This window comes from Simochromis diagramma, unplaced genomic scaffold, assembly GCF_900408965.1.
Source record: "Simochromis diagramma unplaced genomic scaffold, fSimDia1.1 OVJJ01000176.1, whole genome shotgun sequence".
NCBI classification, from domain to species: Eukaryota; Metazoa; Chordata; class Actinopteri; order Cichliformes; family Cichlidae; genus Simochromis; species Simochromis diagramma.
In genome coordinates this window covers 4881378-4904036 of record NW_024386892.1, presented here as the reverse complement: position 1 = coordinate 4904036, position 22659 = coordinate 4881378, and the positions used below count along the sequence as shown (strand labels likewise).

At 38.3% G+C, this 22659-nt stretch overlaps 1 protein-coding gene and 1 long non-coding RNA gene across 2 annotated transcripts; one reads left to right on the top strand and one right to left on the bottom strand.

Annotated features, from left to right (window-relative positions):
- Positions 1 to 4936: 4936 nt before the first annotated feature.
- Positions 4937 to 9860, bottom strand: LOC120734764. Its single transcript, XR_005696107.1, has 4 exons — positions 9335 to 9860; positions 8314 to 8511; positions 6903 to 7093; positions 4937 to 6783 (listed from the first exon to the last, which is right to left on the bottom strand). It is a non-coding gene; the product is annotated as an uncharacterized LOC120734764 (long non-coding RNA).
- An 8771-nt stretch (positions 9861 to 18631) lies between these two features.
- Positions 18632 to 20873, top strand: LOC120734920 (mas-related G-protein coupled receptor member B5-like). The gene is made up of 3 exons (XM_040034045.1): positions 18632 to 18841; positions 19255 to 19451; positions 19561 to 20873. The coding sequence occupies exons 1-3, from the start codon at positions 18755 to 18757 to the stop codon at positions 20123 to 20125; spliced, it is 849 nt and encodes a 282-aa protein (XP_039889979.1). The 5' UTR covers positions 18632 to 18754; the 3' UTR covers positions 20126 to 20873.
- Positions 20874 to 22659: the final 1786 nt, after the last annotated feature.

Sequence of the window (22659 nt, the reverse complement as noted above, 5' to 3'; positions counted from 1 at the left end):
TTTATATGATGGATTATGCAGAGAAACTAGAATTGGTCTGAAAAATCTATTGCTTTATTACCTATTCAGGTTGTAAATCATGTTTTTAAAAAGTAACTAAGTAACTAATTACTTTTGAAAATAAGTAATCAGTAAAGTAACAGGATTACTTTTGGGGGGAAGTAATCAGTAGTTAGTTACTGATTACTTTTTTCAAGTACCTTGACCAACACTGGTCTTGTGTTGCCATCTGCAACACTTGACCACTGATGGACTTTATGAGGCAAACCAGGAGTTCTGTGCTGGTCTGAGTCTGAGTTAACGTTTGAATTTCACCCACATGACACTGTCAGAGACGTTGTTTTTATCTTGTTTCTATTCAGTCCTTTTATTACGGAGCCCCGCAGGGGACATGGGAGAAAAAAAAAATTAAGACGGACTTTTGCGAGATCTCGCAAAAGTCCGTCTTATTTTTTTTTTCTCCCATGTCCCCTGCGGGGCTCCATATTTTATGGACTTGATTTTTTTTTCACATGCAGAAAATGCTCACTGACAAGCCGCTGGCTGGTTTGTGCTGCTGCAGTATGTTGCAGCGGGCCATCAGTGTGAGGAAAAAGCAAACGGCTGTTGTAGCTTTAAGCAGTACTGGGACAATAAATCTGCATCTCCATGTGAATGTATTCATTTCAGAATTTTATTTTATAATTTTTAGTTCTATAGTGTTAGTTGCATTTTATTTACTATATAGAGAAATCTTTTGCATTACAATGTTCACTGCAGTTTAAAATTATAAGGCAAACTTACATCCATCTACAGAAGCTTTTGTCTCTGCTTTTTCCTCAGCCGTTCCTAATGTCTAGACTAATTTCTTCCTGGTTAAATAAAGAAAATAATATAAAGCACTATTTTTTCCATAAATTCTTTTGTTATTTTGTGTTTTGCTTTATGATGTCATGTACCATCTATGGTCTGAATTGCTGTTAGTAATGCTGCTGTGTTTTTTCCAGGAGGACTCATGAATCAGATCACGGTGGTATTTCACTAAACTCCACAATGAGAAATAAATATTTAAGCATTTCAAAATTCATAACGATAATGGTTTAAATTTGAGGATACTATTTAATGCTCTCGGACTTTCAGCTCAGACGTTTTTAAAATATATTTGACCACTAGATGGCGCCATGGTGCTCCCAATAGAGGATGCTTTAATGTTAGTTTACCTCCACTTTTTTTTTAGATTTGAAGAATCATAGAAAATAGACCAGTGTGAGTGCTCTTGGCAATAGCTTTGTATACATTTATGATGTTATATTTTTCTTCTAAATCCAATCTGGAAGCTGGATCCACATAGGGCTGCACTGAAAACTGAAGGCTCTGCCTGCCATTCTACTTTTAAATACTCCAACCACAAGTAAGCCTGCAGTCTGAGACCGAAGTGCTTTAATGGAGGAGCAGGGTTTTGAATTTCATTCTGGATTTAATAGGGAGCCAATGAAAGGAAAACAGTATATGAAAAATCTGCTCTCTCTTTCTAGTCCCTGTCAGTACTCATGCAGCATTTTGCCTTAAGTGAAGGCTTTTCAGGGAGTTTTTAAAACATGCTGATAATAATGAATTACAGTAGTCCAGCCTAATAAATGCATAAACGCATAAATGGCTTTATAGAGACTTTCTTTTCAGAGGAGCTACAGTATCCAGAGTCATACGTAGTGAAGATTTGCCATGCTTTTACTTAAACTTTACCACTTGTGTCAGTAAATCTTCTTCCAACTATGTCATGACTATGAGCCTACACAGACTGCTTTTTTGGGTCACTAGATAGTGACATGGAACTGCAAATGTTGGCATGATGGATGAACTATTTGCAAAAGAGGGTGTGTTAAGGACATAAAGTGGATTTTAATGTTACTAATGTAATTAGTAAATGTTTCAACTTATTTACCTAAATATTAGGGATGGGTATCGAAAACCGGTTCTTGTTGAAAACCGGTTCCCACTGTTTCAATTCCTTGGAATTGTTTGCCACTTTTGCAAACGATTCCATTATCGATTCCAGTCGCCCCGAATGATGTCACCACGTTGCGGAGCGTCATTTACCTGGCAGGAAACATGGCGGCTCGAACGCTCAAAAGTTTGGTTATACTTTACGAGAACGGATGACAACAGGGCAACTTGCAATACTTGCAAAGTAGATATTTCATTTAAGGGAGGAAACACTACGAATATGCAAAAGCATTTGCTCACAAAACACGCGATGACCTTAAATGAATGTCGTGTTTTTAATTCCGGACTCGTGAATCTCAACCCAGCAGCAGCGGTAACGTTTGCACGTCCTCTCCCGTTAATGCGGCAGGTAAATAATCAACTAACAGTGCATATTATGTTAGCGCGATCTGCCTTATTACAAAACCTGCCATTACTGTGCGTTTAGGCGACCACGATGAGACAGACAGAGTCTGGCTCAGATGCTGGCAGTTCTCGCTGCAGTCTACCGGTAGCGTCTCCTTTCAGGCCAGGATAGACGAATGTCACAGAGCAGAGACTAAGTTTGTGGTAAAAGGCTTGCACCCATTTGCCACAGCAGATGCCCCCGATTTTCGATAAGTGTATGTGTTTAATTGTAGGCAGGGACATTACTGGATATTCTTGTGTAATTGCTACAGAATAATTTATGTTATACTTTGTTATTGCTACAGAAGAATATTTATTTTATTATTTTACATTTACATTTTTTTTCCTGGGGACCCTGTGACACCCCATTAAAGAGCCGTAGGCTGTGGATCTCTTAAGATCTCACTGTTGGGTTTGTAAGGCCAAGTTACTCCTAAATTTCTATCTTGTTCAAAGAGAAGATATAAAACAAAGTTCTAAGCTAATCGACCTTAGTGTTCTCCTTTTTAAAAAAGAATCGATAAAGAATCGAATCGTTAAACAGAATCGAAAATGGAATCGGAATCGTGAAAATCTTATCAATACCCATCCCTACTAAATATACACTGTTACTGTCTGCAATAAATGTATTAGTTAATAGCTTTCAGCAATACTGAGTCTTGTTTTTATTTTTACAGATGTTCGAAATCATATGTTTAGGCCTCTGTCCCACAGTCACAGAGACTCGTTGGTGTCCCAAAGAAAGCTTTAGAACTATTTAGGCATTGAAGTCAGTACCTACTGACTTCGGGCGATTGTGGCTCAAGAGTTGGGAGTTCGCCTTGTAATCGGAAGGTTGCCGGTTCGAGCGCCGGCTCGGACAGTCTCAGTCGTTGTGTCCTTGGGCAAGACACTTCACCCGTTGCCTACTGGTGGTGGTCAGAGGGCCCGGTGGCGCCAGTGTCCGGCAGCCTCGACTCTGTCAGTGCGCCCCAGGGTGGCTGTGGCTACAATGTAGCTGCCATCACCAGTGTGTGAATGGGTGGATGACTGAATGTGTAAAGCACTTTGGGGTCCTTAGGGACCAAGTAAAGCCCTATACAAATACAGACCATTTACTGTGGGTATTCTGCATGTTCTGTTAAAGATGTTAAAGATGAATAAATGTTAACATCTGACAGCAGGAAAATGATTGGCTCCCAGATGGAATGGATTGTGTCGAAATCTGATTGGTTTAACTGACTAAGAGATCGTGTAATTTAAACCAATCAACAGCATGAGACACACCTGCATCTGGTGTGTCCAGAAGAGCAGGTGTTGATTATCATGAACAACTGCAGATTAAGATCACTAAAAACTGGATACAGTGAAAGGAACATCAAACACTGGAGCCAGGTGTGATATAGTAAAAGGTAAATATTATTATGTATTATTTTTTGTATATATTTTTTTAATTTTCAATTTATTATGATATTGTGTATGCATGAGAAACTAGTAGCACTTCCAATAATCAAAGCGCTTTACACATTCAATAATCAAATAAATCCCGATTGAGATTGCCATAATTCATGCATGACAGGGTTAAATCGTGTGGTGCTGGTGGTGTATTTGTTTTCCAGCCAAATAAACAGATTTTTATTTTTAAACCATTCATCCATTCAACCATTCATCCAAATTGATTTGCATTCATCATGCAAATCAATTTGCAATTCATTGTAAGACGATGGCTGCAGTATCCCAGCTGCCATGGGGTGAGGGGTGGGGTACACCCTGTACAGTTCTCCAGTGTCACAGGACCAATACTCTTTTTAAATTTCATGATTGTTATAACCACATACTGAGCATTTATCATTAAAATTTTCCACTTACATTATATCAGACCATATATAATTTTCCTCAATTTGCACGTTTTTAGCTATTACAGGGGTCCCGGAACATAACGCGATGGTGAAAATCCACAAAGTAGAAACCATTTGTATGTTTTATTACTTTAAATATTCTAAGCCATAAAAAGCCTCCCCACACTCTTGTAAAGCATTTCTAGCGCTGTCTCTCCCTCCTGTTTCAGTCTCTCTACGTACAGGCCTGACACCAACCTAAAGATGGTTCCCATGGTGAAATGGGAAGAGTCATCTCCTATTACAGGGAGATGTCCAAAAGGTGCGAAAGTTGAAATGTGATCCGGATATCTGAACCGTGGTCTTGCCTCAACTTTTTGACCAATGACATGAACGTTCAGTGTTTATGACACACAATAAAATTCCTTCCTGGATGCAGCACCCTTTGTCTCTCTGAGCTGTGGAGAACCAGAGGTCCATGGCACCATGAAAAAAACGAAACAAAAATTTTAACCGTTTGATAATAAATTTTGAAAACGTATAATTAAGCATATTGTCTTCTCTCAAAAGAAGAACATGAGAATATATAAAAGTGCATCTACCGTATTTTTTGGACCATAAGTGTGTGAATGTGAGAGTGAATGAATAATGGAATTGTAAAGCACTATATAAATCCAATCCATCATTATTATTATTATTATTATAAGGCGCACTGGATTATAAGGCCCATTAAGTGAAAAAAAAACAAAAACAGTCAGATAAGTCAAACTTTATTCTACATTGTTGAAGAGGGTAACATTCTTCAGTTGTAACACAGAAAATACAGAACAATACACTCACTTTTTCAGTTCATTCCTATTCCACAAATCCATCAAATTCTTCATCTTTGCAGCTGCTCTTTTACTATGTTCTACTGCTTAATTGATAGCCTTGAGTTTGAAATCTGCTTCGTAAGAATGTCTCTTAACAGGTGCCATTTTGGGGTCCTTGTACACACACAATACGGTAATATTATGTTGAAGCACAGTACTTATTACTCCATGAGGCTCATGACTACGGTAGCCTTAATGCTCTGACCATCAAGTGGTGCCGCTTCATAGTTTACCAAAGTCGTTCTAAAACATGTAGAACAGATTTTTGCGCACGATGTAGCACAAAAAATCGGTTTGAGGTCAGTAAGCACAACCAGAATTCATACATAAGGTGTACTGTTGATTTTTGAGAAAATTAAAGGACTTTAAGTGTGCCTTATAGTCTGAAAAATACAGTAAATACATTGTTAATAACTTATTTAAATGATACCATGCAAATGTTATATATGAGCTCGTTAATGAAGAATAAATATTTATATCTGTATTTATAAATTGTAGTAGAGGACTGAAAATGAGATCTTCTGAATCTCTTATTATCACAAAAATGGAAAAGAAAATGGAAAAGTTACAAGCAGTGGTAGTAAATCAGCGCTCTCCGATGTTTAGATGCAAGATGATATTACACATACACCAGTGTGTTAGATCAATTAACCTGATTTCTTTAAATGGGACATGACACTGCACAATGGGATTTGAGTTAATTGATTTCATTCTGTTTTTTATGGTTACATGAACAACAATAAAGACTTTTTAATTTATTTATGTTGTCATATTTTATATTATCAAGTACAAACTGTATTTTTTGAAAATCTGTTTTTTATACATGCTTTTCTAGACCACACTGCACTTTAAGAATACAGAAATCAAAGGGATTTAAAGCAATTCTAAGAGTACATGTTGATTATTCTGTCGGGTTTTCTTAACATTTGGGGGGGAAAGTAATTTGTTGTTGGATCACTGCTGAAAGAGCAGATAGTTTTACAGCCAACGGCACAAAAGAGCAAACAAATATTGTCTCAGTAAAACTAAAATAGATCAAATAAGGAATTAGGAATGAAATGTTGATTGTATTAATTGATACATATAATGTATATTTTAATCCATGCTAATAAACAACAGAAACATTGCCTGAACAGCCATTTCCCATTAAGCCAACAATCCAACAAAAAAAAGCTTCACTTATCTACAGTGAGGCAACTCGGAAGTTGCACAATTTCCTTCTGATTTTATGTAGTTGTCACTGAAGTTCTGAGATCATTGTTGTCCAATTTGCAACAACACAGACAGCCCAAAAAGCTTGTTTAACACCCATTTGTTAATGAAAAAGTACATAATCAAGTCTATAAGGGGATTCAGCTGAACTAAACTGCAGGTAGTGTCATACACAAAGTAAAAAGTCTGCTCAATTTGTATTTGTCAGGTACAGTATTTCCAAAATGGTTCTGGGCACAAACACCAATATGTAAATAAGCACCACCAGCACCAAAACTGCCACAATTCTTTGTTTTTCATCAGAGGGGACACTGGTTGCAGACACGGCTTTAATAGTTTTAATAAGGAAGAAAATGAGAAGAGGAAGGGGAATGATGAGGAAGGCACCCAAATAGTCGTTATTTAAGAGGCCAACAAAAACAGAAATGATCCAGACTAAGACACAGCCCACCACAGTGACCTTGATGGTTCGTCTCTGTTGGTACCACACTGGATGGGCAACAACCAAATACCTATTATACAAGAAAGACACACAGAGGAGTTGACATGGAGAGGTATTAAAAAGATATACTAATGAAAAGCAATAAATGCTCAGAGAACCTAGCTACAAACACACAGCACAGATGTTTACCTTTCCATGGAGACACACACCATGAAGCTAACACTTGCCATCAGACCAGAAGGGTAGACATAGAAAGAGAATATTATCGGTGTGAGGTCGTCCTTGACACCTGCCATGTGAACGACCATACAGAAGAGCTGAACGAGGTCAGAAATGTAAAGGTTGATGAGATAGATTTGACCGATGTGACCATTTCGCACCTAAAGGAAAACAAAGTAAACTATAAACATGTTCAGTCAACACAATTTAGGCATTATGGTTTCCACATAAAAACATTTCATATAACATACTACACACTAAAGACTTGCAGATTAATACTTGGTCTTATTTACATAAATAAATACATTGCATGTTATTTTTTTAAATTAAAGTCCATTTTTGTCTTTTTTTTTTGCCAGACTTTGAGCTTGGGATGGAGTATTACATTAAGAATTATGAGGTGAAAATGGGTTGATGTTTTGACATATACTACAATGGTAAAATACAAGGGGAAAAGTAGTTTAAATGTGTTCTGTGTATTCAATGCTAAAAGAACCAGTACTTATATATACTTATATAGCACCTTTCTACTCAGCTGCACACACATTTAATGTTGTGACTCATTACCAGACTTTATAACACTGATACAATGATACAAAACTATATTTTATATTTTATGTTGAATTGAATGGATTTGTCTATGTTGCTTTGCTAGTGATTGCCACTAATAAATTAAATAAATGATTGTTAAAACTGAAACTTTCATTGTGAGTACTGACAAAAAAATCATCTTGAGATCTATAAATGGTAAAATGACCTGTATTCGTAAAGTGCTTTACACGTTCAGTCATCCACCCATTCACACACTGGTGATGGCAGCTACATTGTAGCCACAGCTGCCCTGGGGCGCACTGACAGAGGCGCCCCAGGGCGCTGCAGTATATAAAAGCTGCAGTAGTAGTTGGGCTGTTGTCAGAGTACAGTCTAGGGTAGTTTACTAAAGCAAATGGACCCAAATCTGCAGTGTGACTTACAAACTGCTGTAAAGTCTTTGGGCGTCCAAAAACAAAAACCAGCAGCAAAATAACTGAAGCAGTTTCCGTTATTCCAGAGCTGTTCAGTGAGCTGTCAATAGTGTTGCAGTCTGTATTTAATAGGATGAATTCAAATTTGTAACTATGCAGTGCTAACAAAAACAGACAATAACAGGTACACTGCTCCCCTTACCTTCAAAAGTAACAAAAATAATGGCTTTTGATGTAATGTATTCTTTCATTTGAACAGTTATGATGTTGCAAAGTCACCCTTCTTAATTAAATCATATGATTTTTTACCTTTTCACCTTTTATTTACTGTGGCTTATTTACTTTAGTCCCAAAGTCAAAATGAATCATACAAAACCCAGATCGTAGTAAAACAATCTTATTGATAATATACACACCTTTATGCAAAGAAAAAAGATTGCCAGTGAGGTCAAAGGAAGGCTGACACAAACAATTATCCATGTCAAGATGCTAATGCTGTCCTCATAATACCAGCAGAAGTCCTTAAAATCTGTGTAGTTGCCATCATTGTTCCAGCTGCTGCTGGTAGTTGAATTTTCAGTCAATGAAGTCATATCAATTTTTCTTTAAAGAACCTTTAAGAGAGAAATTAACGGTTAATAACAGTGTTCAGCTGCATGTTGCAAACTAAAGCAAAATTTATCACTAACTTCTCTCACTGGTGTTTCACTGTTGTTTTTCCAGCTTAACTGTGCTTCTCAATATGTTGCTTTCTCAATGGTACATCAAACAGAAACAACTATTTGGCAAAATATTACATTCTGACAAGGCTGAAAGGCCTGAGCTTTTAACCCCAAGAGCCACAGTGAACTGTCACAGCAACAGACTAAATGTAGTATTGGACTGAAAGCTCGTTCGCATGAGTCCAAATGTTCAGCCTTTGGATTGGTGAAACTAGACTTTTTAAGACTTATAGTTCTGTCACTGTTTTTATTCAGATGTTCCCAGGCATGTCTCGGCTCCCTCTATTTCCTCTTTTTCTGTCAGTCCATGTCTTAATGTGTGTCTCTGTTTTCCTATTTTACTTTGACAGTTTCACATCTTATGTTATTGTGTTCAGTTTTTCTTCCACCCACCTGATTATGTTTAAACTCTCCCAGCTGTGTTTCCCATGTGTTTCCACTTCCCTTCTCACCCCTCAGTGTATTTAGTCCTCTTTTTCCCTCTGCCCATTGTTACGTCGTCCCCCATGTTGCAATGAAGCTACCTTCTATAATTCCCCCCTTTGTATTTTGAGCCCTGCGTTTGGGTCCTACTCCTGCCTACCACACCGCTCACAGCACCCTCATGACACAATACACATGATTTATACCTCATGAATATTTCTATAGACACAAATAAAAATAATGCAACTACAGTTTTGCAAATACAAAGCCTGAAGTTTATAAGCATAGTTACCTTTGATTGTTTCAAGATCACTCCTCAGGTCTCTACACCAGTGTTTGCTGCTTTGTCCTCTGCATTAAAAACAGTCTGCAATAAATATGAAAAGTGATGACAACGTGCCACTGGCTGATAGTTATCAACGCCGGCCCTTCTAGCCACACCAGGTCCAGGTGTGCCCATGCTACTTATTGGCTAAACATCTGACAAAATGTCTGTGAGCCAATCATTTCGCCTCATTTTAAAACAGTTCCTTCCTCTGCTGCCATCAGCTATCATCTCTGTCAGATCAAGAGGAAAAATGTTCACAACAACTGTTCTGATGTATGTTGGCCCGGTCTTTGCATGTTTAAGCGACACTAAACATAAGAAACAACTTTGCATTTTGTTTTTAATCCATCTATCTTCCCTAAAAATCGTCCCTAGCAATGGCCCATATGGCCCTGTGACCATATGGGCCAGTCAAAGTTCATTTGTGTAGCTACACTTTAATCAACCTCAATTACAAGTTCTACAGCATATATACTATATAAAACAGTGACTGAATAACAATAAATATACACTAAAAAAATCGAATAAAAGAAGTAAATAAGCCAGCATTAAAAAGGCTTGATGGCATCTCCTGATAAACCTGGACCTGAAATTTCCAGGAGCAGCTGGTTCATAGACCTCATTGCTCTGTAGGATTGTAAGATTTCAAAATTTGAATGACTTCCTTTCCTCACAGTTGTGCTGTCACTGTCTGCTTACACAGAAGCTGTAAAAATTATTTTTTTTAAATTTTGGAGCCTATTCTCTGATAGATAAAGAGTAGAGAGAATAATAAAAAGGAGAATGACATTCAGGAAATGGTCCTGGGTAGATTCAAAACCAGATTCCTGCAGCCATTTGGATTGCAAACTCACCCATACCTGGGACTGGAACGTTACTTTATAAGTAAATAGTGTTATGTCATTTTGAATAATGCTAATGTTACCATAAACTAGTTGAGGGTGAGGGGAAGAAGAGAGAGAAAAGACGCACTGTGGAAGAAAAATTCTTCTATAACAGATCAAATTAGTTTACCACATCACATCCTTTGAAATTTATAAGGTGAATTTTGCAAACAACAAGGAATACAAATTTAAATATGTGGCCTTTCCCTCTTTTTTTCTGGGCAATGATCAAAGTTTCCTGTAAATGGTAAATGGACTGATTCTTATACAGCGCTTTTCTACTCTCCCGGAGTACTCAAAGCGCTGTGTACAGATTTTTCATGTCTGTTACATTATGGAGTAGACACATTATTTGTCCTACTATAAAGGTTTTGTGAAGAATGAAAGGTTGAAGACATAACTGCTTGGAGGCTTTTAAAGAATGCTATTTTTATAACAGCATGGAAATGTTTTCCTATCTGAGCTCACATCTTTTTCCTGGAAAAATGTAAACTAAGCCCGCAGCTTGTGTTTAATTCATGTCTTTTGTATGACGTTCACTGCATGTGTATTCACAACATGAGACAAATGAATTAAGTAAAGAATTTTAGTTGCTGATCTGATCAAACAGCTGATAAACAGCTGGAAATGACAAACTTTTCTTTTAAAATTGTTACAGACCAAATCACTCAACACATCAACACAAAGTTGCAATACAGCACCATGCAAACTTCCACTCAAAGATTGTTACACTTACTTCTGTGTTGACTATTAGCACAGAACTGTTTTCACATAGTTGAGACCAGGAAGCTGAGTTGGAATCGAATTCGTTGCCCTTTCTGTCCTTTTGTCATCCCCCAAAACCCAAATCCCATAAAGGTTGTGTCTGCTCCCAAACCATCAGAAAACTAAACAAAACTAGCAAAAGATAAAAAGATTAAAGCATAAACACTGACAAAGAAAGAACAATATAGTATCTTGCCCTCAGTGCATCATGGGAAGCCCCAGCAGCTTAACTAGGAGAGGATTGCGGGATACCTGACTGTTTTTATATGCAGAGAAATCTCTAAACTCTCATTTCTCTCAGAAGTCTTGGAAAAAGTAATTCTCCTTCAACTTTCATATATAAACATACCAACATACCCTAACCCATACCAACAAAGCACAGAGTGTGCCCTCCTAAAAGTATACAATGAAGTAGTCCTGTCAGTAGACTGTGCCATCCTCATCCTCCTCAACCTCAGTGCTGCATTTGATACCACTGGTGAAAATATCCCTGTCCCCCAGCACTTCACTGGTTTACCTCATACCTGTAAATCTGATCCTTCTCTGCCAGCACTGCAAACTATTCTTCTACAACAACAACACTTTGCTACGGGTACCTCAGGGTTCCATCTTAGTTGCTATATTGTTCTCTCTATACCTGCTTTCTTTAAGGAAAATATCAGTAAAATTTCTCCTTTCACTCCTTTCTCCTTCACAAGACAGCTTCTTCCATCTGTGCTCTGTATGAAATATTACGTTTCCTTTGTGTGAGAGATTGCTAAATTGTCATTCATGCTCTCATTTCCTCTCAGAGTACTGCAATTAACTTTACATTAGTCTCAATCAATCCTCTCTTTTCCATTTTCAGCTTGTTCAAAATGCTGCTGCTCACATCACACATCTCACCTGTTTCAGCTTCTCTACATTGGTTGTCGGTGAGGTTCGGAATCGATTTCAAGACCATCCTGTTTGCCCACAAAGCCCTTTTCTACATCTCTGACCTCTTTATTCAGCTTTCAGGTCCCTCTGGTGTGATGCTTCTGACTGTGTCTCATTCTTGATTTAAACTCAGAGGGTGAGCGTTTTGTGTGCCCTCAAACTGTGGGACAGCTTTCCCCTCACAGTCAAATCTGCTAGAAACAACCCATATTGTTATGGTTAGTGTTGAAAGCTGCTGTCAGCAGTGTGGTAACAACAGTCTCTTTACTCATGAAATTTCCTATCTTTAACTACACTTATATTTACTCACTGACATTTGAGTCTTTCTGAGAGCTCATTGTATCTCCTGTGCCATTTGTCGGCCATGAGTGCGTGTGTTTAGCACCTAATAAATGTACCCATTTATTTCTTATCTATTACCTTGTTTTTTAATTGTTTTGCTTTGGGGTTTTTTTCTTCTTCTCAATTTAACCTTTGCACAGAACTTTGGTCAACACAAGACCCTGGCTTCTATCGATGTTGTGATTAGAGCTTGTTCCTGTGCTGCCATGATTGGCGCCTCTGTGCTGTCTTTCCTTTAGTCCAGTTTTTTGTATCTGGCAGTGGTACATACTGTGCAGGATTAATGTTGTTGCTGTAGAGCCTGGTGGTGTGGATCAGTCCACCAATGTCTCATTCACTCCTGAGATAGAGCTTGGTGTTATCTAAGAAGAGAAGCTAATCCCTCCTTTCCAGCAGCTTTTGCAATCCAAATTATGATCTGAATGTGATGATGTGCCAATTTTGATTCGTGAGAAATAGAAAAAGATCAACAAAATACATCTGAACCAAACAGAAGTTATCAGGTTTGCAAATTATTTTGCATTCCTGTTTTTCCAGAGAACCCAGAGATGTGGTGCAGTTCTTTTGTATTTATCAGGAAATAACATCAGTTATGCAAATGTAAACTATCCTAAAGCTTCAGGCCAACAACTTCAATGACTTTCTTTCACTGCAGTTGTTTCCATGCTGATTATTTATAGACTATTTCAAAGATTTTGATACCCTCTATCACAATGAGGATCATTCATAAATAAAGGTTTTAATAAATAAAGGTTTAATAAATAAAGGTGATGTGATATGGTATAGTAGATTGGAGGAGAAAAAAGTGAGGACAATTAATACAAAAGAAACCACACTACGACACAGATCACCACAGAGGTGTTAGCTGGGCAGGAAATCATCAAGTACCTGCAATGCAAGAAACACAGCCTTGGAATCAGTAGCGGTTTTAGATACGGCCGACACGGGTGGTTGCCCGGGGCGGCATCGTGGTGGGGGGCGGCATCACGGGTCTCGGCAAAAAAGAAAATGCTCGTACTCATGCTGCCCCGATGTCAGCCAGCGCATACTGGGAACGGTACAGGCACCGATCGGTTTTCTATCGCCCATTTGCTGGGAGTAAGGGCGCCCTCCGTTTGCGAGGTGCGCCTGCTGCTTGCGGCGCAGAGAGGAGAGGGCGGGGCGGCGGGGGATTCTCTGGCTGGCTGGAGCAGCATCTAATAATCAGCTCGCAAAATAAAACAAAATAAAAACAAACCAACAAACACGGAAACACCAGACATTATGATACAGACTTGTAATTTGCACCGATGTTTTTTCGAAATTCTGTAAACGAAAAGTGAGCGCGAGAGCCCTCGGTGCGCCTGCTCGCTGCTGAAGTCAAAGTAAACTTTATTGTCATCTCCGCTACATACAGTCCAGTATATAGAGAGGCGAGACGACGAGGCTCCAGTTACAGCAGTGCAAGTAAACAAACAATAAATATAAGAAGAGTAAGAAAATAAATATGCACTTTAGGACGAGGGGTAAAGGATCAATAACAATTTAAAATTTACAGTTTGATGATTTAAAGTCTCACACAAGCCGTCGAAAGGGGAGGGAGACCTGCTTCTTCCAAATAGAGCACATTTCAATTATAATGTTGTAGGTGTAGGTCTATTAGGTTAAGTTGTGGTGATCCTCGAGTTGGGGGATTTGTGTTCATACTGGAGTGCAAAATTAAAACCAATGGAAGATGGACAAGAAAAGTTCAAAGCCATCAGGTCCTCAGTTTAGAAAAAAAAAGAAAAGAAGAGGAGGAGAAACGAGCAAAAGATGCCGATAAGCAGATGTGTGATTGGATCATGGCAGGTCATCCTGAAACAATCAGAATCAGAATACTTTATTAATCCCTAAGGAAATAATGTGCGTTACAGTTGCTCCAAGAGGAAATGGTAAAAATATTAACAGTAACAGACTAAACTCCAAACAATACATTATGTTACAGATTTTAATATTAATTAGTCATTGTTAATTGTTGATTTGTCCTGTGCTCATTGAATGACAAATTATGATGGCTGTTTGGTAGCCGTTTGCATACTATGCATACTCTGTCTCTCTTCATGTGTGTGTGTGTGTAAAACAGTTTTATGTTAATGTACAGTCCTTAATATGTTTTGTGTGTGTGTGTGTGTGGGGGGGGGGCGCAAGAGGGAGTGTTCGCCCAGGGCGCCAAACAGGCTAGGACTGCCACTGCTTGGAATAGCATCAGACTCAAAACTAAAAATATATTTTTTACAAACGTTTGAATACTGAATTAGACAAATTACACAGATACTGGACAGAGAAATCATTACCTTTCTACAGCGACACACACCATGATGCTGTGGTGGATTTTTGTATGATATGTATAACTATGTAACTATATACACTATATTTCTATGTGCACTGAACATATATATTTTAAGTTTCATGTAGAGTCTTAAGCACAAGACATTTTGCTTCACCATGGTTTATTAAGGTGGTACAGTAACAGGGCAGTTAATGTAAGGGGAGAGTTCTCCTGAATAATTTACTCTCCGGTAACTAACCTTCCCTAATACACACTCAACGTCTTTCATGCAGCACAACCAAAACAGTAACATTGTAACAGAGATCCTGAACACATGACGATAAAATACCATACGATATAATCACACACACACACACGCGCGCGCGCGATGGCGATGAAGGAAAACGCTGTTATGTGAAAGGGCATTTACCCTTCCAGGACCTGACGCTTGGTAAAGCTCTGACAGCCAAACCCATCTGTTCTCTGATTGGATTGTTAAATTTGTGATTGACATGACATTGACCAATTAGGCTGCCAAAGGTGTAACTCACTATCGACTAACTTCTTTTTCAATAGATTGCACTCTCAGCACCGGCTCACCCCAGGGCCGTGTACTAAGCCCACTACTCTACTCCCTCTACATATTTGACTGCAGCCCCGCCCACCCAGAGAACTTGTCAAATTTGCTGATGACACAACAGTGGTGGGGTTGATTGCAGGGGGAAATGAGGCAGCTTACAGAGATGAGGTCCTGAAACTGGGAGAATGGTGTGCATCAAACAACCTGGCACTTAACATCACCAAGACCAAGGAACTCATCCTGGACTTCAGGCGGAACAGAACTGCCCATGCCCCCCTGCACATCAACGGAGAATGTGTAGAGCGAGTGGGGTCCTTCAAATTCCTTGGTGTCCACATCCCTGCAGACCTCTCCACAAGAAAAACAATGGTGTGCTTGGTTTCAGCGTTTAAAGCCTGGACTTACTTACATTACTTTAGAATGTAAAAAGTGACAAAAACATTAGCGTCCACTGTACACTCTGTGTGGGAAGAAAACTTCTTTCTAAGCGTAGGTTCCGGCCATCAGTCGGGCGATGGAGGTATGTGGTGTGGCGTGGTCTGCGGTGCCACTACAGGGGAGGCGGATGCACCTGAGCGGCATTCGCAATCACGCCTCGTTGGCATAAAGAGTCTGTACTGGATCCTGGGAGGTTGTTGATGTTGATATGTTTGGCTGCCAGCAGTATAGCTGCAGCCATGACAATATTGTAAGAAAAGCAACCGTGTGTGTAAATAAAATATGGTGAAAAGCATTAAAATGTGGACCGGTTACTACAAGTATCCTGCCCTCAGTGCATCATGGGAAGCTCCCAGCAGCTTAACTAAGAGAGGAGTGACACCTGTCAGGACACCTGACCCTTTTTATATTCAAAAAACCCCTCTAATAATATTTGGAGGGTAAGCAGACGACAGCATACAGCAGTTCATTTTACGTTGGTCTCAGTCAGTCCTCTGTTTCCCGTCTTCAGCTTGTCCAAAATGCTGCTGCTCACATCTCACCTGTTTCAGCATCTCTACGCTGGTTGCCAGTGAGGTTCAGAATAGATTTCAAGACCCTCCTGTTTGCCTACAAAGCCCTTCACGGTTTAGCTCCTTTCTGCTTTCTACATCTCTGACCTCTTTATTCAGCTTCCAGGTCAATTGATCAGATGTTTCTGACTGTGTCTCACTCTTAATTTAAATGCAGAGGAGATCAAGCATTTTCTGTGCCCCCAAACTGTGGAACAGCTTTCCCCTCACAGTCAAATCTCATAGAAACAACCCATATTGTTCTGGTTAGTGTTGAAAGCTGCAGTCAGTAGTGTGGTAGAAGTAAAAAAGTAAAATTTTATTTATATAGCACCTTTCAAGATAAAATCACAAAGTGCTTTACAGAGGCAGAAAACAAACATTAAAATCTAAAACAAAACAAAATCAACCAAAAGCGAGTTTAAACAGGTTTTTAACTGCTTTTTAAAAGACATGACTGGTAACAAAAGTCTCTTGACTCTTTAAATTTCCCATCTTTAACTAGAATTATATTTACTCACAATTTACCTTCAACACAGCACTAGAGCTTGTTCCTGTGCTGCCATGATGAGCGCCTCTATGCTGTCTTTCAGTCCAGTTTTTTGTATCTGACAGTGGTACATGCTGTGCCGGATTAATGTCGGTGCTGTAGAGCCTGGTGGTGTGGATCAGTAAATCAGTGTTTCAGTCATTCCTGACATAGAGCTTAATGTCATCCATGTAGAGAAGCTAATCCCTCCATTCCAGCAGTTTTTGCAAATCAAATTATGATCTGAATGTGATGATGTGCCAATTTTGATTTGGGAGAAAATAGATCTGAACCAAACAGAAGTTGCAAATTATTTTCCATTCCTGTTTTTCCAGAGAACCTAGTAACATCACATGTGCAGTTCTTCTGTATTTATCAGGAAACTAGATCAGTTATGCAAATCTCAGTTATCCTACAGCTTCAGGCCAACAGCTTTAATGACTTTCTCTCACTGCAGTTGTAAGATAAGAGAACTCTTTATTGTCATTGCACAGTCATAGCTAGTACAACAGTACAACAAACGATAGGCTAGTTTGTTTACAAGTTTACAAGTCTCAGAAATAACCTTCACATCTGGTTTGTGTTACAGGAGAAAGCAGGATAGAATAATTTTCTTTGAAATTGTTACTATTTATTAGATTAGATTGAAATGGATGAATGAAGAATGGTTTACTGGAGTTTTGGTAATTTGTAGTGTAAAATATCTGAATGGTCAAACTGACTGTAAACTTTTATGCATTTATTTGACATTTTCAAAACGTAACTCTAAGTTTTTATATTTAATGGATGAAGAGGTTTACAACACAAGCTAAGAAAAGAATGTGAAATTCTATTCAGTTGTATTTATATAAATGAAATCAAAGCAGTGGCCTTGATGTGGTTTATATGATAAGATAAAGAACCTACAATAATCATCTATAGCTAACTATCCTAGTCAATGTTTTTTTTTTTTTTTTTTTTGAAGAAAGCGCCATCTCTTGGTATATCACCTTCCAGCCTCTCACGTCTCCACAAAGAAGCAACTCCACTGCAGAGACGTTCTGCAACAGGCAAAGGAAACGACTGAGATCATGGTACACTATTAGCTAAACTATGATTTTAAGTGTCAATATTTATGTACAGGGTGTCAGGAGAGTGTTTCAATTATTTTACAGATTTAGTAGTCAGCCAGTGAGCAAAGTTAATCGTCATAGTCAAGTCACTGTTTTGTGTTGTGCTGAAAGACAGAGGTCTGCTCAGGCTGCTGTACTCGCTCAAGCTTAAGTTTAATTTATCAGAGACATGAAGTGGATTTAATACTTAATCCTAAACAAAGCTGAACACGAAAATAACATTGAATAAAAATGGTTTGACTATTCTCATCAAAGCGTGTGAATGTGCTGCCACAGGGGCTGTGGGGTGGAGTTTATAACCCACCACAATTTCCTTTTTCTGATTCGCTCTGATAAAAATATCTTAAATGTCAGAATGCTGAACTAACTATTGAGTTGGAAGCTGCGCTGAAAAAAGTAAGGCTGATGTTTACTTGTATATATATTGAAGATACAGGAGGCGGTTACTTTATTCTTTTGTGCTTCCCTGTAAAAAGCATGAAAGCTGCTTAAATGAAAACCAAATGAAAATATATTTATTGATTATGCTTTATTTCTGCTTAATTTCGTACTTAACTGATAGGCTTGTGGACAGATCAAACTACTAAGGGCTTCCTTATAGGTATATAATTTCTGTAGTCAGGTACCAGTTTAATAAGTACAGCTTGCTAATTCAGTTAGGTTCAAAAGTTTAGCTTTTTTTCATCTGTAGAAAACAAAATCTGTGGGAAATTGATTTATTAGTCCAGATGGTTTTGACTCAATATAGGACACATTCAATTTAATTCAACCAGTATTTTGTTTTTTCCCCTTTTGTTTTATTTCAGCATACTTTTCTCTAATATCTTTAGCTATAATTTCATATCAAAATAACAACAATGTTGATCTGCTCACTAATTTAACACCTCCTGTTGCACTCAGGCAGATCCTTTGGCACAGAGAAGAGAGTGGGTAGAGCTTTTATAGCGGATCCATCATACAGAAAGTCAGCTGGAGATGGATAGCTTGGATATAATGTTCCTGATAAGCGTCTGTTTCTGCCTTCCTTTAACCATGGCAGTCAGCTGTTGGGTGTTTTTTGTGGTACGTAAATGAGAAACTTTCATTACTTTCTATGTCTCACTCCTGCTGAACTAATTCACTTTTACAAACAGTCAAGTTTATAAGATTTTTCCACTTTTGTCACTTTAAATGTTCATATTCTGAGTTAATAGTTCATTAAGTTTGGTTCTGAATTCATCCTTGTCACAGTGTGAGAGGTGGAGTGAAACCTGCACTGGTCACCAATCTGTCACTCTTTTTAATTCCATCAGACCATTTTGCAGCTTTTACACATTTTTGAGTTTCTTATTAGTCTAAATCACACTAAAAATATTTTCTGGACACTTAATACAGTTGTTATTAAAAAACTAGCTCTCTACATTTACATTTTCTGTAAACATTTAAATGTTTAGTTCTGAATGTCATGTTTATTACTGCATTAATATTTTCTGCAGGTACGAAGGGAGCAGGTCCCCATCACCTACTACACAAACCTCTTAATCTCCAATCTATTCCAGTTCAGCATGATGATCATCATTTTGATCGTCAAAGAAAACCCTGAACTAGCTCTCTATCATTATATTTCTCTTGGCATTTTTTGCTGTGCTGCGTTTGCTAATCTTGACTTCAAGATGTGCATTGCTACTGAAAGGTACCTGTCTGTCTTTCTCTGTCTGTGTTGCATTCAATCATATTCTCAAGCGTCCCTCTAAAGATAAATGTCCTCCTGTATTGACCCGTATGTCTGTCTTGTGTTGCAGGTGTTTGGTCATCACCCGTCCACAGTGGAACTGCATCAGACAAACTAAAGGTTCTGTGCTGCTCTCTGTTCTGGTCTGGATCCTGTCTATTATCTCTGGATTTCTTGTTGCATTCTTCGATATGATTTTACTCCCTGAGATAATTTTTTTTGCCCTCGTTCCTTTTTTCCTGTTCGTCTTCACTTTGGTTTGGACCCTCAAAACTCTGCCTGCTGCCACCTCAGTGCCCACTGAAGAAAAACAGAGAATTGTAGGAATCTTAGTTCTGTTGTTAGTTAATCATTGTCTGATGTTCCTTCCCCTGATCATCTTTTATATTGTACCAATTTCACTTTATTTTCTCATTTATATTCCTATCTTTCTAATCCTCGTAAATTTATTTCTGTTCAATCCTTTCATGGATGTGATTTTGGTTTTTCTCATGTGGAAAGACCCCATCGACAATCAGCTGTTGTCTCTGTGCTGCTACACTGCTGGAGAAGTAGCAGCAGATAAAAAGCTACAGCTACAATGCTGCAGTGACTGTAACAGCACAGTGCTGTACACAGCACTGCAGCAGATGTAGCTGCACATAATCAGACAGGTGGTTGATTGTAGCATAGAGAGAGAGACAAAAGGGGACGATTCTGTGACAGATTTAGGTAAATTAAGCAAACATCAACCTTAATAAATGTAGTGAAGGGGACATCTGAGATTTATCTTGAGAAATTTAGAAGCACTATTCTTATTAAAAGCTTCATCGGTTATTAACCAGCTGAATTCAGTTAAACTGGGGAAGCAAGAAGCATGTTTTGTTTATTGATCAGATGCTATGAATCACGAGAGAGAAAAAAACTCTGAAGACCTAATTAATGAGCGTACTATTCTGCTCCTCTGTAATTTGTATTTCTTCACACATACTAAGAAAGAGTATGGTACATGAAAGCCTGGCTCACAGTCTCTGTTCTAGTTCATCCCAAAGGTTCTATCAGGTTGTCAGGACTGTGTGCAGGCCAGTCTAGTTCTTCCACACCAATCTTTCTCTTCCATGTCTTTATGGACCTTGCTTTGTGCAGTGGTGAGCAGTCATGTTGGAACATTGTTTATAGTGTTTGCTGCTTCAGATTATTTTACGTTTTTAATTTGCAAGTAATATATTGAGTTCTAATTAAATGTTTCATTATTTTCTGTTTAATTTGTTTTGTAAATGCCATTTGAAAATTGCACTTATGTCTTCTGAACTTATGCGTGGATATTTCCATTTCCTGTGAGCTATACTGAAAAGTCTATGCTTGACTGTGACAGGGTTAGTCTTAAAAAAACACCTGGTTTGTGTTGACAACCTGTGTTGACAAAGTGTTTTGTGTGTTTTTGTAAAAAGTTTAAAATTAAAATTCCCAATAAACACATTTTATCTTAAGATTGGAGTATTTTTGTCAATTCAAGCTCAGTCAAATTTAAATGTGTCGGGGAACCTAAAACTGTGACTATGAGCGTGCAGAGGAAGTTTTTTTTTGTTCAGTAAAACCGGAATTCCAGAAAAGTAGGGACATTCTTTAATGTGAACAAAATGAAAATCTATATGTTTTTGATAAAAGCTTGAAAATGTATGTGTGCATTTTAATCTTACATAGAATATATAAAATATTATATGAAACGGTTGATCTGAAAAAACACTTGTGACTTCCAGTCATGCGAAAATAAAGGTTTTGTGCAGAAACTTCCACCCAACCATTCTCTTCGCTTATCCAGTTCAGGGTTTTTGAGGGGCTGGACCCTGTCCCAGCTGCCACAGGGTGAAAGTCTGTGTACACCCTGGAAAGGCCTACTGCACCTTCAGCTCTTTCCCTCATCAGACACTCACTAAAAGATGTGTAACACTGGTGTTGTAGCACAGTAACAGGCAAAACAACAACAATAAGAAAAACTTATTGTCTTAAGTTTATGCTGATGAAAATTCCCTGCTGCAATCAACATTTTCCAATCATAAGTCAGGCCATTTTACTTACTGAGAGAATTCCCTCAAATCTTTGTCACTGTTGTTTACATTCATCCCAAATCTGACGTCAAAGCTGCTGCCTGACGCCATTTTTGAAGTGATACACAACCTGCACTCTCTCTCTCCAGATGCTCCTATTTTTAATTTTAGGCGAATTTAACAATTGTAATCTTAAGAAATCACTGAACAATTTCTTTCAATACCGTATTTTCCTCACTAAAGGGCACATCCTTTAATTTTCTCAAAATTTGACAGTGCGCCTCCGGTGTTGCTTATGTATGAATTCTGCTTGTGCTTACTGACCTCTAACCGATTTTATGTGGTCTATCAAAAGAGTTAGTACGACTTTGTAAGCTACGAAGAGCATTACGGCTGCCGTATTCAGGAGCCTTGAAAGGTAATCTGGGTCCTAAACTCTGTCCATTCAGGTCCCAAAGTCAACGGACACTGCAGCATCACTGAGAGGTTAAAACTGTCTAAATTCTTTCATCTTTAATAAAATGATCAGCGTTGCTGTTTTACCAGGTGTAACAATTAAGTTTAACATCCAGGCATCCATGAAAACAGAATTTATTCAATTCACCAGAGTTAGAAGTTAGCAGGAAGTTAGCTCGCTAGCTTCCACCTAAACATGATATAGCATGTTCTGACTGAGAGATTTCTGAGAAATTCAAACGTACAGCTCTGCTGTCACTTCCAACATAAATGAAGACAGAAAACTAAACAGCAGTGACGTTTGTAGGGTTACTGAAGTTGGAATAGCTGGTATATAATGATGTGCTACATGGTGGCTAGCAGTAAAGCTGGAGGATGAACTCTAACTTTTTTGCACTCGATAAAAGTTAAGTGAGGGTTCCCGATGGTTAGGGACAAATACAATCGCATGGCAGGATGCTGTAAACGGACCAAACTTCAGTCAGGAGAACAACTGAGATAATCCATCCACAATACAAAGTTAGTCATTAATATACTCCAACAACATGGGAAGAGAGCAGCTGCGAGAGCATTCAGCATTAATGAATCAATGGTACGGAAGTGGAGGAAGCAAGAAAGAGAGAGCATATTTCTCCTGTTTTGGCTTCCCTTCATTGGCTTCCTGTTAAATCCAGAATTGAATTCAA

Excerpts from the sequence above, each read along its gene's own strand:
- LOC120734920 (XM_040034045.1), top strand. The coding sequence starts at position 18,755 with ATGGATAGCTTGGATATAATGTTCCTGATAAGCGTCTGTTTCTGCCTT. Across the intron at positions 18,842-19,254 it reads GCTGTTGGGTGTTTTTTGTG|GTACGAAGGGAGCAGGTCCC; the intron begins GTACGTAAATGA and ends TATTTTCTGCAG. Across the intron at positions 19,452-19,560 it reads ATGTGCATTGCTACTGAAAG|GTGTTTGGTCATCACCCGTC; the intron begins GTACCTGTCTGT and ends CTTGTGTTGCAG.